This window comes from Panulirus ornatus, chromosome 12, assembly GCF_036320965.1.
Source record: "Panulirus ornatus isolate Po-2019 chromosome 12, ASM3632096v1, whole genome shotgun sequence".
In the NCBI taxonomy this organism is placed as follows: Eukaryota; Metazoa; Arthropoda; class Malacostraca; order Decapoda; family Palinuridae; genus Panulirus; species Panulirus ornatus.
The window spans coordinates 56,883,854-56,901,292 of record NC_092235.1 but is presented as its reverse complement, the minus strand read 5'-3'; the positions used below and the strand labels follow the sequence as shown (position 1 = coordinate 56,901,292).

The following is a 17,439-nucleotide window of genomic DNA, read 5'->3' as shown; positions in this document are numbered from 1 at the left end:
ATAGTATAACATGAAACTGAGCAAGAAACTTCATAAAAAAAGATGTAAAGAAATCTTATAGTACAAGAGCGGTCAATGAATGGAACAAACTCAACAACACTGTGGTATATGTATATGTGGAGAGCATATAGAAACTAAAGAGGTTTTATGATATACAATGTCCAAGGGATGAGGCCCCAAAGTGTAAAAACCCCTGCCCATACACAGTACAGATAAGTAATTACACTAGGACCTTCACATGCATAAAAACTCTTTGCATTTACAAATTCACTCAAATACACACAAAACCTTCAAACCAAAAACAGTCTAGTACAGAAACAGGACCATAACACCCACCTTCAAAATCTTATCACTAAAATACACTAGTCAATCAATGTAAAGACAAATGTTACACTACAGGAAAATAACAAGATGCTGGGCTACAGAAAAGTCATTATGGATATAAAAAAATTTCTTCAGTAGGAGTTTTGGAAAAAATGAAAAAACTAAATGAAGTAGTACATGCTTAAGCTCAAGGAAATTCAAAAGCCTTTATCAAGGAAAAAGAAGGTTAAGTGATGGAACCCTACATGTGAAGAGTTCCTTACCCATATGAGCAAATAAGTAGACACATAAACTATTAATAGCATACACTCTCACAAAAATGCATAGATTATCATACATATGCAAAAAATTTCATATGTATCCAAAAACATTAAACTGCTAGCAGAAATTTGGAATTACATTCAAAGATGGGACCCCAAGATTGTAAAACTCTCATCACTTCACAAGCAAATAGATAGATACACAAATCTCTCAAAAAAGAATAAACATTGTAAAACTATGGACAAACTTTTGATATAATTACCCTAGAAGTAAATTTGTCGTTCTTGTAAAATTTATTGATAATAGCTGGTCTTCCACCACGAGTTCTAAACTTGCTTGTCTCATTCCAAAAATTGACTCCATAATCATCTGAGATAAAAACATGTGAGGCTGACAACTTTGTTTGATTAGAGTCACGAGTAACACATACAACCACGTTGCTGCCCTCTCCAGCCCAATCTATCATCACTTGGCGGTGACTGTCATTCAAGTGAAACTGAAAAATAAAATGTCATTGAAATTAAAAACAGGTAAATTCAAACCAACATAACATCATCTTTTTTTGCTCCTCCCAATACATCAAAATGCCTTTACATCAAAAGCTGTATCTTACCTAACAAAAGAGAAAAAAATATTTTCATTTTGAAGCTTCATGGTTTTTTCTTTCACAAATCTAATAGAAAAAAATCACCGACACCACAGATGAATGTTTTTTGTTGTTCAAAAAAGTCCTGATATGCCTTAAAAACTAAATTCATAAAATTGTGACAGTAAATTTTTTCTGAGAATCATTACCCTGTGAACTGTGACTGATTATATCATATATAAAATCCAGCATGATACCAGTCTAAAAAGAATAAAAACCTTCTCTATTATTATTCAACACCAATCCCATTCAAATGGGATAAATCATGCATAAAGCCTCTAAGTTTGATCATAAACATCCTAAACTTAGATGCCTAATCCTGTGAGCTGTGAATGATTATATCATGTATAAAACCACAAATGATGCCAATCTAAGAAGAGTAAAAACTCCTGTTACCTTTTAACAACAATCCCATTACAAACAGCCTCTCAAATTAGTCACAAACATAAATACTTATGTCGGTGAGCTAGACCAAATATGAGCATCAAACATTCTAGAAATTCACATAAAGCCAATTCCTCAATTCACAATTCCATCCTAATACATACATATAATTAAAGAAAAAAAATGCCCACCATCAAAATTTATTCCTATGGTATCCTCATCTTAAATACCTGATCCTAAACAATTCACTCGGTGCATCTTTTCCACTGTGTTTCCTTGCAGTTTGGTAAAGTGTGTGAAAGAAGAAAGCTGAGAATAAATGTGAATAAGGGCAAGGTTGTTAGGTTCAGTAGGATTGAGGGACAAGTAAATTGGGAGGTAAGTCTGAATTGAGAAAAACTGGAGGAAGAGAAGTGTTTTAGATATCTGGGAGTGGATTTGGCAGCGGATGGAACCATGGAAGTGGAAGTGAGTCACAGGGTGGGAGAAGGGGCAAAGGTTCTGGGAGCATTGAAGTATGTGTGGAAGGCGAGAACATTATCTTGGAGAGCAAAAACGGGTATGTTTGAAGGAATAGTGGTTCCAACAATGTTATATGGTTGTGAGGCATGGGTGATAGATAGGGTTGTGCGGAAGAGGGTAGATGTGCTGGAAACGAGATATTTGAGGACAATATGTGGTGTGAGGTGCTTTGATCGATTAAGTAACGAAAGGGTAAGAGAGATGTGTAGTAATAAAAAGAGTGTAGTTGAGAGAGCAGAGGAGGGTGTAATGAAATGGTTTGGTCACATAAAGAGAATGAGTGAAGAAAGATTGACAAAGAGGATATATGTGTCAGAGGTGGAGGGAAAGAGGAGAAAAGGGAGGCCAAATTGAAGGTGGAAGGATGGAGTGAAAAAGATTTTGAGCAATCAGGGCCTGAACATAAAGGAAAGTGAAAGGCATGCAAGGAATAGAGTGAATTGAAACAATGTGGTATATCGGGTTCGACATGCTGTCAATGGATTGAACCAGGGAATGTGAAGCATCTGGGGTAAACCATAGAAAGTTGTGGGGCCTTGATATGGAAAGGGAGCTGTGGTTTCGGTGCATTACACATGACAGCTAAAATCTGAGTGTGGACGAATGTGGCCTTAGTTGTCCTTTCAGTCCTCTGTTCCTAACGCTACCTCGCTACTGCGGGAGATGGCGAATAGTGTATAAAAATATATATATATATATAGAAGCAGTGAAAAGATTTTATCGAGGATGTAAGGCATGTGTACATGTAGGAAGAGAGAAAAGTGATTGGTTCTCAGTGAATGATTGTTTGCGGCAGGGGTGCGTGATGACTCCATGGTTGTTTAACTTGTTTATAGATGGGGTTGTTGGGGAGGTGAATGCAAGAGTTTTGGAAAGAGGGGCAAGTATGCAGTCTGCTGTGGATGAGAGAGCTTGGGAAGTGAGTCAGTTGTTCACTGATGATACAGCACTGGTGGGTGATTCAGGTGAGAAACTGCAGAAGCTGGTGACTGAGTTTGGTAAAGTGTGCGAAAGAAGAAAGTTGAGAGTAAATGTGAATAAGAGCAAGGTTATTTGGTACAGTAGGGTTGAGAGACAAGTCAATTGGGAGGTAAGTTTAAATGGAGAAAAACTGGAGGAAGTGAAGTGTTTTAGATATCTGGGAGTGGATTTGGCAGCAGATGGAACCATGGAAGTGGAAGTGAGTCATAGGGTGGGGGAGGGGGCGAAAGTTCTGGGAGCATTGAAAAATGTGTGGAAGGTGAGAATGTTATCTCAGAGAGCAAAAATGGATATGTTTGAAGGAATAGGTGTTCCAACAATGTTATATGGTTGCAAGGCGTAGGCTATAGATAGAGTTGTGCGCAAGAGGGTGGATGTGCTGGAAATGAGATGTTTGAGGGCAATATGTGGTGTGAGGTGGTTTGATCTAATAAGTAATGAAAGGGTAAGAGAGATGTGTGGTAATAAAAAGAGTGTGGATGAGAGAACAGAAGAGGGTGTTTTGAAATGGTTTGGTCACATGGAGACAATGAGTGAGGAAAGATTGACCAAGAGGATATATGTGTCACAGATGGAGGGAACGAGGAGAAGTGAGAGACCAAATTGGAGGTGGAAAGATGGAGTGAAAAAGATAATATGCAGGAGGGTGAAAGGTGCACAAGGAATAGAGTGAACTGGAACGATGTGGTATACCAGGGTCGACGTGCTGTAAATGGATTGAACCTGGGAATGTGAAGGGTCTGGGGTTAAACATGGAAAGTTCTGTGGGGCCTGGATGTGGAAAGGGAGCTGTGGTTTCGGTGCATTATTACATGACTGCTAGAGACTGAGTGTGAACGAATGGGGCCTTTGTTGTCTTCCTAGCGCTACCTCGCACGCATGAGGGGGGAGGGGGATGGTATTCCATGTGTGCCGAGGTGAATTGTGTGCATGGGTATATATGTATGTGTCTGTGTGTGTACATATATGTGCACACTGAGTTGTATAGGTATGTATATTTGCGTGTGTGGACATGTACATATATACATGTGTATGGGGGTGGATTGGGCCATTTCTTTCGTCTGTTTCCTTGCGCTACCTCGCAAACGCGGGAGACAGCGACAAAGCAAAATAATATATATATATATATATATATATATATATATATATATATATATATATATATATATATATATATATATATATCTATATATATATATATATTCCCACGTATTCCCTACGTGTCGTAGAAGGCGACTAAAAGGGAAAGGAGCGGGGGGCTGGAAATCCTCCCCTCTCTTTTTTTTTTTTTTTTCCAAAGGAAGGAACAGAGAAGGGGGCTGGATGAGGATGTTTCCTCAGAGGCCCAGTCCTCTGTTCTTAACGCTACCTCGCTGATGCGGGAAATGGCGAATAGCATGAAAGAAAAGAATATATATATATATATATATATATATATATATATATATATATATATATATATATATATATATATATATATATTTTGTTTATGGATGCGGTTGTTAGGGAGGTGAATGCAAGAGTTTTGGAAAGAGCGGCAAGTTAGCAGTCTCTTGGGGATGAGAGAGCTTGGGAAGTGAGTCAGTTGTTGTTCACTGATGATACAGCCCTGGTGGCTGATTCATGTGAGAAACTGCAGAAGCAAATATACATACCTACACAGCTTTCCATGGTTTACCTTAGACGCTTCACATGCCCTGATTCAACCCACTGACAGCACGTCAACCCCGGTATACCATATCGATCCAATTCACTCTATTCCTTGCCCTCCTTTCAACCTCCTGCATGTTCAGGCCCTGATCACACAAAATCTTTTTCACTCCATCTTTCCACCTCCATTTTGGTCTCCCACTTCTCCTCGTTCCCTCCACCTCCGACACATACATTCTCTTTGTCAATCTTTCCTCACTCATTCTCACCATGTGCCCAAACCATTTCAAAACACCCTCTTCTGCTCTCTCAACCACGCTCTTTTTCTTTCCACACATCTCTCTTACCCTTACATTACTTACTCGATCAAACCACCTCACAACACACATTGTCCTCAAACATCTCATTTCCAGCACATCCATCCTCCTGTGCACAACTCTATCCATAGCCCACGCCTTACAACCATACAACATTGTTGGAACCACTATTCCTTCAAACATACCCATTTTTGCTTTCCGAGATAATGTTCTCGACTTCCACACATTCATGTTCTCGACTTCCACACATTCTTCAAGGCCCCCAGAGTTTTCGCCCCCTCCCCCACCCTATGATCCACTTCCGCTTCCATGGTTCCATCCGCTGCCAGATCCACTCCCAGATATCTAAAACACTTTACTTCTTCCAGTTTTTCTCCATTCAAACTCACCTCCCAATTGACTTGACCCTCAACCCTACTGTACCTAATAACCTTGCTCCTATTCACATTTACTCTTAACTTTCTTCTTCCACACACTTTACCAAACTCAGTCACCAGCTTCTGCAGTTTCTCACATGAATCAGCCACCAGCGCTGTATCATCAGCGAACAACAACTGACTCACTTCCCAAGCTCTCTCATCCCCAACAGACTTCATACTTGCCCCTCTTTCCAAAACTCTTGCATTTACCTCCCTAACAACCCCATCCATAAAAAATTAAACAACCATGGAGACATCACACAACCCTGCCGCAAACCTACATTCACTGAGAACCAATCACTTTCCTCTCTTCCTACACGTACACATGCCTTACATCCTCGATAAAAACTTTTCACTGCTTTTAACAACTTTCCTCCCACACCATATATTCTTAATACCTTCCACAGAGCATCTCTATCAACTCTATCATATGCCTTCTCCAGATCCATAAATGCTACATACAAATCCATTTGCTTTTCTAAGTATTTCTCACATACATTCTTCAAAGCAAACACCTGATCCACACATCCTCTACCACTTCTGAAACCACACTGCTCTTCCCCAATCTGATGCTCTGTACATGCCTTCACCCTCTTAATCAATACCCTCCCATATAATTTACCAGGAATACTCAACAAACTTATATCTCTGTAATTTGAGCACTCACTCTTATCCCCTTTGCCTTTGTACAATGGCACTATGCACGCATTCCGCCAATCCTCAGGCACCTCACCATGAGTCATACATACATTAAATAACCTTACCAACCAGTCAACAATACAGTCACCCCCTTTTTTAATAAATTCCACTGCAATACCATCCAAACCTGCTGCCTTGCCGGCTTTCATCTTCCGCAAAGCTTTCACTACCTCTTCTCTGTTTACCAAATCATTTTCCCTAACCCTCTCACTTTGCACACCACCTCGACCAAAACACCCTATATCTGCCACTCTATCATCAAACACATTCAACAAACCTTCAAAATACTCACTCCATCTCCTTCTCACATCACCACTACTTGTTATCACCTCCCCATTTGCGCCCTTCACTGAAGTTCCCATTTGCTCCCTTGTCTTACGCACTTTATTTACCTCCTTCCAGAACATCTTTTTATTCTCCCTAAAATTTAATGATACTCTCTCACCCCAACTCTCATTTGCCCTTTTTTTCACCTCTTGCACCTTTCTCTTGACCTCCTGTCTCTTTCTTTTATACATCTCCCACTCAATTGCATTTTTTCCCTGCAAAAATCGTCCAAATGCCTCTCTCTTCTCTTTCACTAATACTCTTACTTCTTCATCCCACCACTCACTACCCTTTCTAATCAACCCACCTCCCACTCTTCTCATGCCACAAGCATCTTTTGCGCAATCCATCACTGATTCCCTAAATACATCCCATTCCTCCCCCACTCCCCTTACTTCCATTGTTCTCACCTTTTTCCATTCTGTACTCAGTCTCTCCTGGTACTTCCTCACACAGGTCTCCTTCCCAAGCTCACTTACTCTCACCACCCTCTTCACCCCAACATTCACTCTTCTTTTCTGAAAACCCATACAAATCTTCACCTTAGCCTCCACAAGATAATGATCAGACATCCCTCCAGTTGCACCTCTCAGCACATTAACATCCAAAAGTCTCTCTTTCGCACGCCTGTCAATTAACACGTAATCCAATAACGCTCTCTGGCCATCTCTCCTACTTACATAAGTATACTTATGTATATCTCGCTTTTTAAACCAGGTATTCCCAATCATCAGTCCTTTTTCAGCACATAAATCTACAAGCTCTTCACCATTTCCATTTACAACACTGAACACCCCATGTATACCAATTATTCCCTCAACTGCCACATTACTCACCTTTGCATTCAAATCACCCATCACTATAACCTGGTCTCGTGCATCAAAACCACTAACACACTCATTCAGCTGCTCCCAAAACACTTGCCTCTCATGATCTTTCTTCTCATGCCCAGGTGCATATGCACCAATAATCACCCATCTCTCTCCATCAACTTTCAGTTTTACCCATATTAATCGAGAATTTACTTTCTTACATTCTATCACATACTCCCACAACTCCTGTTTCAGGAGTATTGCTACTCCTTCCCTTGCTCTTGTCCTCTCACTAACCCCTGACTTTACTCCCCAGACATTCCGAAACCACTCTTCCCCTTTACCCTTGAGCTTCGTTTCACTCAGAGCCAAAATATCCAGGTTCCTTTCCTCAAACATACTACCTATCTCTCCTTTTTTCACATCTTGGTTACATCCACACACATTTAGGCACCCCACTCTGAGCCTTCGAGGAGGATGAGCACTCCCCGCGTGACTCCTTCTTCTGTTTCCCATTTTAGAAAGTTAATACTTTTTTAAAAAGTTAATATTTTTTTTTTTTTTTTGCTTTGTCGCTGTCTCCCGCATTTGCGAGGTAGCGCAAGGAAACAGACGAAAGAAATGGCCCAACCCACCCCCATACACATGTACATACATACGTCCACACACGCAAATATACATACCTACACAGCCTTCCATGGTTTACCCCAGACGCTTCACATGCCCTGATTCAATCCACTGACAGCACATCAACCCCGGTATACCACATCGCTCCAATTCACTCTATTCCTTGCCCTCCTTTCACCCTCCTGCATGTTCAGGCCCCGATCACACAAAATCTTTTTCACTCCATCTTTCCACCTCCAATTTGGTCTCCCTCTTCTCCTCGTTCCCTCCACCTCCGACACATATATCCTCTTGGTCAATCTTTCCTCACTCATTCTCTCCATGTGCCCAAACCATTTCAAAACACCCTCTTCTGCTCTCTCAACCACGCTCTTTTTATTTCCACACATCTCTCTTACCCTTACGTTACTTACTCGATCAAACCACCTCACACCACACATTGTCCTCAATCATCTCATTTCCAGCACATCCATCCTCCTGCGCACAACTCTATCCATAGCCCACGCCTCGCAACCATACAACATTGTTGGAACCACTATTCCTTCAAACATACCCATTTTAGCTTTCCGAGATAATGTTCTCGACTTCCACACATTCTTCAAGGCCCCCAGAATTTTCGCCCCCTCCCCCACCCTATGATCCACTTCCGCTTCCATGGTTCCATCCGCTGCCAGATCCTCTCCCAGATATCTAAAACACTTCACTTCCTCCAGTTTTTCTCCATTCAAACTCACCTCCCAATTGACTTGACCCTCAACCCTACTGTACCTAATAACCTTTCTCTTATTCACATTTACTCTTAACTTTCTTCTTTCACACACTTTACCAAACTCAGTCACCAGCTTCTGCAGTTTCTCACATGAATCACCCACCAGCACTGTATCATCAGCGAACAACAACTGACTCACTTCCCAAGCTCTCTCATCCCCAACAGACTTCATCCTTGCCCCTCTTTCCAAAATCTTGCATTTACCTCCCTAACAACCCCATCCATAAACAAATTAAACAACCATGGAGACATCACACACCCCTGCCGCAAACCTACATTCACTGAGAACCAATCACTTTCCTCTCTTCCTACACGTACACATGCCTTACATCCTTGATAAAAACTTTTCACTGCTTCTAACAACTTGCCTCCCACACCATATATTCTTAATACCTTCCACAGAGCATCTCTATCAACTCTCTCATATGCCTTCTCCAGATCCATAAATGCTACATACAAATCCATTTGCTTTTCTAAGTATTTCTCACATACATTCTTCAAAGCAAACACCTGATCCACACATCCTCTACCACTTCTGAAACCACACTGCTATATATATATATATATATATATATATATATATATATATTTTTTTTTTTTTTTTATACTTTGTCGCTGTCTCCCGCGTTTGCGAGGTAGCGCAAGGAAACAGACGAAAGAAATGGCCCAACCCCCCCCATACACATGTATATACATACGTCCACACACGCAAATATACACACCCACACAGCCTTCCATGGTTTACCCCAGACGCTTCACATGCCCTGCTTCAATCCACTGACAGCACGTCAACCCCGGTATACCACATCGCTCCAATTCACTCTATTCCTTGCCCTCCTTTCACCCTCCTGCATGTTCAGGCCCCGATCACACAAAATCTTTTTCACTCCATCTTTCCACCTCCAATTTGGTCTCCCTCTTCTCCTTGTTCCCTCCACCTCCGACACATATATCCTCTTGGTCAATCTTTCCTCACTCATCCCTCTCCATGTGCCCAAACCACTTCAAAACACCCTCTTCTGCTCTCTCAACCACGCTCTTTTTATTTCCACACATCTCTCTTACCCTTACGTTACTCACTCGATCAAACCACCTCACACCACACATTGTCCTCAAACATCTCATTTCCAGCACATCCATCCTCACTGCAATACCATCCAAACCTGCTGCCTTGCCGTCTTTCATCTTCCGCAAAGCTTTTACTACCTCTTCTCTGTTTACCAAATCATTTTCCCTAACCCTCTCACTTTGCACACCACCTCGACCAAAACACCCTATATCTGCCACTCTATCATCAAACACATTCAACAAACCTTCAAAATACTCACTCCATCTCCTTCTCACATCACCACTACTTGTTATCACCTCCCCATTTGTGCCCTTCACTGAAGTTCCCATTTGCTCCCTTGTCTTACGCACTTTATTTACCTCCTTCCAGAACATCTTTTTATTCTCCCTAAAATTTAATGATATTCTCTCACCCCAACTCTCATTTGCCCTTTTTTTCACCTCTTGCACCTTTCTCTTGACCTCCTGTCTCTTTCTTTTATACATCTCCCACTCAATTGCATTTTTTCCCTGCAAAAATCGTCCAAATGCCTCTCTCTTCTCTTTCACTAATACTCTTACTTCTTCATCCCACCACTCACTACCCTTTCTAATCAACCCACCTCCCACTCTTCTCATGCCACAAGCATCTCTTGCGCAATCCATCACTGATTCCCTAAATACATCCCATTCCTCCCCCACTCCCCTTACTTCCATTGTTCTCACCTTTTTCCATTCTGTACTCAGTCTCTCCTGGTACTTCCTCACACAAGTCTCCTTCCCAAGCTCACTTACTCTCACCACCCTCTTCACACCAACATTCAATCTTCTTTTCTGAAAACCCATACAAATCTTCACCTTAGCCTCCACCAGATAATGATCAGACATCCCTCCAGTTGCACCTCTCAGCACATTAACATCCAAAAGTCTCTCTTTCGCACGCCTGTCAATTAACACGTAATACAATAACGCTCTCTGGCCATCTCTCCTACTTACATAAGTATACTTATGTATATCTCGCTTTTTAAACCAGGTATTCCCAATCATCAGTCCTTTTTCAGCACATAAATCTACAAGCTCTTCACCATTTCCATTTACAACACTGAACATCCCATGTATACCAATTATTCCCTCAACTGCCACATTACTCACCTTTGCATTCAAATCACCCATCACTATAACCCGGTCCTGTGCATCAAAACCACTAACACACTCATTCAGCTGCTCCCAAAACACTTGCCTCTCATGATCTTTCTTCTCATGCCCAGGTGCATATGCACCAATAATCACCCATCTCTCTCCATCAACTTTCAGTTTTACCCATATTAATCGAGAATTTACTTTCTTACATTCTATCACATACTCCCACAACTCCTGTTTCAGGAGTACTGCTACTCCTTCCCTTGCTCTTGTCCTCTCACTAACCCCTGACTTTACTCCCAAGACATTCCCAAACCACTCTTCCCCTTTACCCTTGAGCTTCGTTTCACTCAGAGCCAAGACATCCAGGTTCCTTTCCTCAAACATACTACCTATCTCTCCTTTTTTTACATCTTGGTTACATCCACACACATTTAGGCACCCCAATCTGAGCCTTCGAGGAGGATGAGCACTCCCCGCGTGACTCCTTCTTCTGTTTCCCAGAAGGGGGTGACTGTATTGTTGACTGGTTGGTAAGGTTATTTAATGTATGTATGACTCATGGTGAGGTGCCTGAGGATTGGCGGAATGCGTGCATAGTGCCATTGTACAAAGGCAAAGGAGATAAGAGTGAGTGCTCAAATTACAGAGGTATAAGTTTGTTGAGTATTCCTGGTAAATTATATGGGAGGGTATTGATTGAGAGGGTGAAGGCATGTACAGAGCATCAGATTGGGGAAGAGCAGTGTGGTTTCAGAAGTGGTAGAGGATGTGTGGATCAGGTGTTTGCTTTGAAGAATGTATGTGAGAAATACTTAGAAAAACAAATGGATTTGTATGTAGCATTTATGGATCTGGAGAAGGCATATGATAGAGTTGATAGAGATGCTCTGTGGAAGGTATTAAGAATATATGGTGTGGGAGGCAAGTTGTTAGAAGCAGTGAAAAGTTTTTATCGAGGATGTAAGGCATGTGTACGTGTAGGAAGAGAGGAAAGTGATTGGTTCTCAGTGAAAGTAGGTTTGCGGCAGGGGTGTGTGATGTCTCCATGGTTGTTTAATTTGTTTATGGATGGGGTTGTTAGGGAGGTGAATGCAAGAGTTTTGGAAAGAGGGGCAAGTATGAAGTCTGTTGGGGATGAGAGAGCTTGGGAAGTGAGTCAGTTGTTGTTCGCTGATGATACAGCGCTGGTGGCTGATTCATGTGAGAAACTGCAGAAGCTGGTGACTGAGTTCGGTAAAGTGTGTGGAAGAAGAAAGTTAAGAGTAAATGTGAATAAGAGCAAGGTTATTAGGTACAGTAGGGTTGAGGGTCAAGCCAATTGGGAGGTAAGTTTGAATGGAGAAAAACTGGAGGAAGTGAAGTGTTTTAGATATCTGGGAGTGGATTTGGCAGCAGATGGAACCATGGAAGCGGAAGTGAATCATAGGGTGGGGGAGGGGGCGAAAATTCTGGGAGCCTTGAAGAATGTTTGGAAGTCGAGAACATTATCTCGGAAAGCAAAAATGGGTATGTTTGAAGGAATAGTGGTTCCAACAATGTTGTATGGTTGCAAGGCGTGGGCTATGATAGAGTTGATAGAGATGCTCTGTGGAAGGTTTTAAGAATATATGGTGTGGGAGGTATGTTTTTAGAAGTAGTGAAAAGTTTTTATCGAGGATGTAAGGCCTGTGTACGGGTTGGAAGATAGGAAAGTCATATGTTCTCAGTGAATGATTGTTTGCGCCAGGGGTGTGTGATGTCTCCATGGTTGTTTAATTTGTTTATGGATGGGGTTGTTAGGGAGGTGAATGCAAGAGTTTTGGAAAGAGGGGCAAGTATGAAGTCTGTTGGGGATGAGAGAGCTTGGGAAGTGAGTCAGTTGTTGTTCACTGATGATACAGCGCTGGTGGCTGATTCATGTGAGAAACTGCAGAAGCTGGTGACTGAGTTTGGTAAAGTGTGTGAAAGAAGAAAGTTAAGAGTAAATGTGAATAAGAGCAAGGTTATTAGGTACAGTAGGGATGAGGGTCAAGCCAATTGGGAGGTAAGTTTGAATGGAGAAAAACTGGAGGAAGTGAAGTGTTTTAGATATCTGGGAGTGGATTTGGCAGCAGATGGAACCATGGAAGCGGAAGTGAATCATAGGTGGGGGAGGGGGCGAAAATTCTGGGAGCCTTGAAGAATGTTTGGAAGTCGAGAACATTATCTCGGAAAGCAAAAATGGGTATGTTTGAAGGAATAGTGGTTCCAACAATGTTGTATGGTTGCAAGGCGTGGGCTATGATAGAGTTGATAGAGATGCTCTGTGGAAGGTTTTAAGAATATATGGTGTGGGAGGCAAGTTGTTAGAAGCAGTGAAAAGTTTTTATCGAGGATGTAAGGCATGTGTACGTGTAGGAAGAGAGGAAAGTGATTGGTTCTCAGTGAAAGTAGGTTTGCGGCAGGGGTGTGTGATGTCTCCATGGTTGTTTAATTTGTTTATGGATGGGGTTGTTAGGGAGGTGAATGCAAGAGTTTTGGAAAGAGGGGCAAGTATGAAGTCTGTTGGGGATGAGAGAGCTTGGGAAGTGAGTCAGTTGTTGTTCACTGATGATACAGCGCTGGTGGCTGATTCATGTGAGAAACTGCAGAAGCTGGTGACTGAGTTTGGTAAAGTGTGTGAAAGAAGAAAGTTAAGGGTAAATGTGAATAAGAGCAAGGTTATTAGGTACAGTAGGGTTGAGGGTCAAGCCAATTGGGAGGTAAGTTTGAATGGAGAAAAACTGGAGGAAGTAAAGTGTTTTAGATATCTGGGAGTGGATTTGGCAGCAGATGGAACCATGGAAGCGGAAGTGAATCATAGGTGGGGGAGGGGGCGAAAATTCTGGGAGCCTTGAAGAATGTTTGGAAGTCGAGAACATTATCTCGGAAAGCAAAAATGGGTATGTTTGAAGGAATAGTGGTTCCAACAATGTTGTATGGTTGCAAGGCGTGGGCTATGATAGAGTTGATAGAGATGCTCTGTGGAAGGTTTTAAGAATATATGGTGTGGGAGGCAAGTTGTTAGAAGCAGTGAAAAGATTTTATCGAGGATGTAAGGCATGTGTACGTGTAGGAAGAGAGGAAAGTGATTGGTTCTCAGTGAAAGTAGGTTTGCGGCAGGGGTGTGTGATGTCTCCATGGTTGTTTAATTTGTTTATGGATGGGGTTGTTAGGGAGGTGAATGCAAGAGTTTTGGAAAGAGGGGCAAGTATGCAGTCTGTTGTGGATGAGAGAGCTTGGGAAGTGAGTCAGTTGTTGTTCACTGATGATACAGCGCTGGTGGCTGATTCATGTGAGAAACTGCAGAAGCTGGTGACTGAGTTTGGTAAAGTGTGTGAAAGAAGAAAGTTAAGAGTAAATGTGAATAAGAGCAAGGTTATTAGGTACAGTAGGGTTGAGGGTCAAGTCAATTGGGAGGTAAGTTTGAATGGAGAAAAACTGGAGGAAGTGAAGTGTTTTAGATATCTGGGAGTGGATTTGGCAGCAGATGGAACCATGGAAGTGGAAGTGAGTCACATTTCTTATCAGAGAAATGATTGTAAGATATGATAGCTAGTAATCATTCTAGAACACTTAATTTCATTACAAGTCCCTAGTTTACTTTACAGTTGTCATATGTAATTCTTCCTTCATGAACAATCATTTTACTAATCATTCTAGAATACTTAATTTCATTACAATTCCCTAGTTTACTTTACAGTTGTCATATGTAATTCTTCCTTCATGAACAATCATTTTACAATGGTTTGCTTCTTCAAAATTCAGTCTTTGCCATGTATGAATGCTCGAAGACAAAATCTATCATGATGGATTTACCCTACTCACAAAAATTGGCAAATATTACTTCTTCAGAAGTTAAATCATCAAAATCACTAAACGTTCGTAACAGTGGGACACACACTTGATGTGAAGCTGTCCTCAAACTCAAAAAGACTTAATGGATGATGCATCACATCTACAGACTGAATAACAATGATTTTTATTGGCAATAATCTGATTCATTGTATTTGATCTATAAGCTGACAGTCTCAAAAACATTGGAACCTCTTCCTTAAAATGAGTATTTTCAAATATATTTTTCATTGGCATAAACCACAACTTCCCTTAAATTTGAAGTCTTGCCCACTTGTGAGGACTTAAAATTGTTGGAGCACGAGGTGATACACCTATAATTCAAGTCTAATATATACAAAACATGCATCTGCTTTTTGGTACATTACCAACAACCAATTCCTAAGGCTAATTTCTGTGCAGAGATAAATTAAGAGTTTCATCAAGTACTAGTTCAGATGGTCACTATATTCACAAGAACGTGAGCAACAGTATGTTTATAACATACAATAAGAGCACCACATTGTGACAATGATTCTCAGTACACAACATTAAGACAATCATAAGGTAATGTGAGGATAGTTGATACAAATCTATAAAACTAAGTGATAGATCTCTAATAAAAAAGAGCCATAAAAATGTAACCTAACCTACCTTAGCAACCAAAAATTACCTTAACTCTCAGCATGACAGTATAACATGGGCCATGTATATAATGTATATAATTAAATTGCAATTGTGGTACATGGTCCAAGACAATCAATTGATGTGTTTCCAAGTTACATCTAGCTATTTCATGTTCGCTACTTGCTAAATCACAAAATGGCACGGATTCAGGTATGATCTAACCATAGCATTCATGTTCAAAAAGAAATCAACACCTGTTGGAGTTCAGATAAGGTCTTCTGTAGTTCTGTTTATCACTACAGTTTCGTGTATGGTATTAATTCTAAACCAAAGTTTTCCATACCAAACACCCTTAGTTACAATAAAATCCTATATATATATATATATATATATATATATATATATATATATATATATAGTATGTGTTTTGGCCAATCCACCAAACCAATGGGAATGTATTAATCATATTCCAAAGATAATAAGTATGGCATCTCTCAATTCATTACCAATGCATTTCCGATAGGTTACCTTGATAGGCTTCCCCTATATACATACCACAGTCGTCTGTGGTAGATGAGCTGTGTCATTCAGACTTCGTCTTTTCCTATTATGCTCACTGTGACTTGTTATCGGCTCTGGGTCAGCATTCATTACGGGACTTGAAAGATCGCCTTCATCTGCAGCCAGTACTGTTGGGCCAGACCTTTTACGTCTACCGACACTGATAAATCTGGCTGGTAATCCATTTCTCTCAGCAAGACACACTTCTATAGTTACACAAAACAATAAAACAGCCAAGGAGGCTGCCCTGAGACGTATGGCAGCCATGCTTGTTGTTGTTTGCTGTGGTCGTCCAGGCCGACCCGCTGCCTCACTCAAGTCGCACACAGGACGCTGACTCACTCGCATATGACATTCTGTTTTCTTGAATGTTTTTTTTTTTTTATCCTTATCCTATCTTTCGTGTCTATAACAAGAAATTCCCTTGTCCCGCAAGCCGAAGGGTTCACTTTTTCTCCTAACACGTAAATGTATCGTGTTTAAGAAAACACATTTGAGGTTCTGTCGAAGTATTGTACACCGGCAAGTTTGTCATAATATAAGATATGGTTTCGAAAGATTTATTATTGAAATGTAGTTTATTGTGCGAATTTTTTAATACTACGAGCTTAAGGACTAAAAACGGTAAAAAAAGAAACGAAGGAAACACATCAATGCTTATTGATATGTACAATGGTTTAAGAGAACGGCATCAGCTGTCAGGGCAGTAGCAGTAAAATGTTACGCAGAAAATCCATGTAACTGGTGCAGTCGCTGATTATCTCTGATGCTGCTACAGGAGCAAAGACTTTGCTACAGTTGAGAGGAGGCGTTGCCATGGTAACGTGGTAGTGCTGGATTAAGCTTATAAGGGAGCTTGAGACAAATATATTGGAATGGGCTTTGTGACCTAAGTGTTATATTAGGATATACATTTACAAGGCCTTCTTTACTTAAGGGATGAATTTCATAACCTAGAACTGAAAAAAACATTCCTCAGATGCCCTTGCGTTAATCCAGCATTGGCCTTACTTGTTTGGGCAAAAGCGTGCTGAACTATCTTGGATGTCTTATGGTGGGTGAAGAGCTAGCACTGTCCTACGGCAAACCTCACCGCCCCTTCCATTTCAAAGGGGACCTGGCAATGTTCTTAGGAACATCGCTTTTTCCTTTAACTCACCCAAGAACTTACAGAAAGATCCCAAATTAGAGAAACAAACTCATGAGAAAATGCTGTCAGCTGCAAAATTACAGTTTAAGACTCTACTTCGTGCTGAGGCATATTTTGCTGACGTCTTTTATGGAAGAATTGGTCATGGCAGTGATTATGATTGGTTCCTTTCTTCTGCTTCCCTAACATGGAATGAAAAGAATCATTACAATTTTTTTAGTAAAATTGTAATTAATTCCATGGAAGGAATCATAATCCTCATTACTCGTAATCATGGATTTGCTCGGTAATTGTATTTATAATCATTTCCATTTGTGGAAGATTCATAACATCTGGTCTAAC

The 17,439-nt window shown here is 40.9% G+C and overlaps 1 protein-coding gene across 3 annotated transcripts in view; it reads right to left on the bottom strand.

The window, feature by feature from the left end:
• Positions 1-16,300, bottom strand: part of LOC139752080 (sortilin-related receptor-like) — a 269,696-nt gene extending 253,396 nt beyond the window's left edge. The window contains exons 1-2 of one of the 3 annotated variants that reach the window (XM_071667935.1): positions 15,942-16,300; positions 848-1,081 (exon numbers count right to left, since the gene is read on the bottom strand). In XM_071667935.1, the coding sequence (XP_071524036.1) occupies positions 848-1,081; positions 15,942-16,295 (588 nt within the window). In that variant the 5' untranslated portion in view covers positions 16,296-16,300. Of the gene's footprint in view, positions 1-847; positions 1,082-15,914 lie in introns of all 3 variants that reach the window. The other 2 variants (XM_071667934.1, XM_071667936.1) reach the window with 2 other exon arrangements.
• Positions 16,301-17,439: the final 1,139 nt, after the last annotated feature.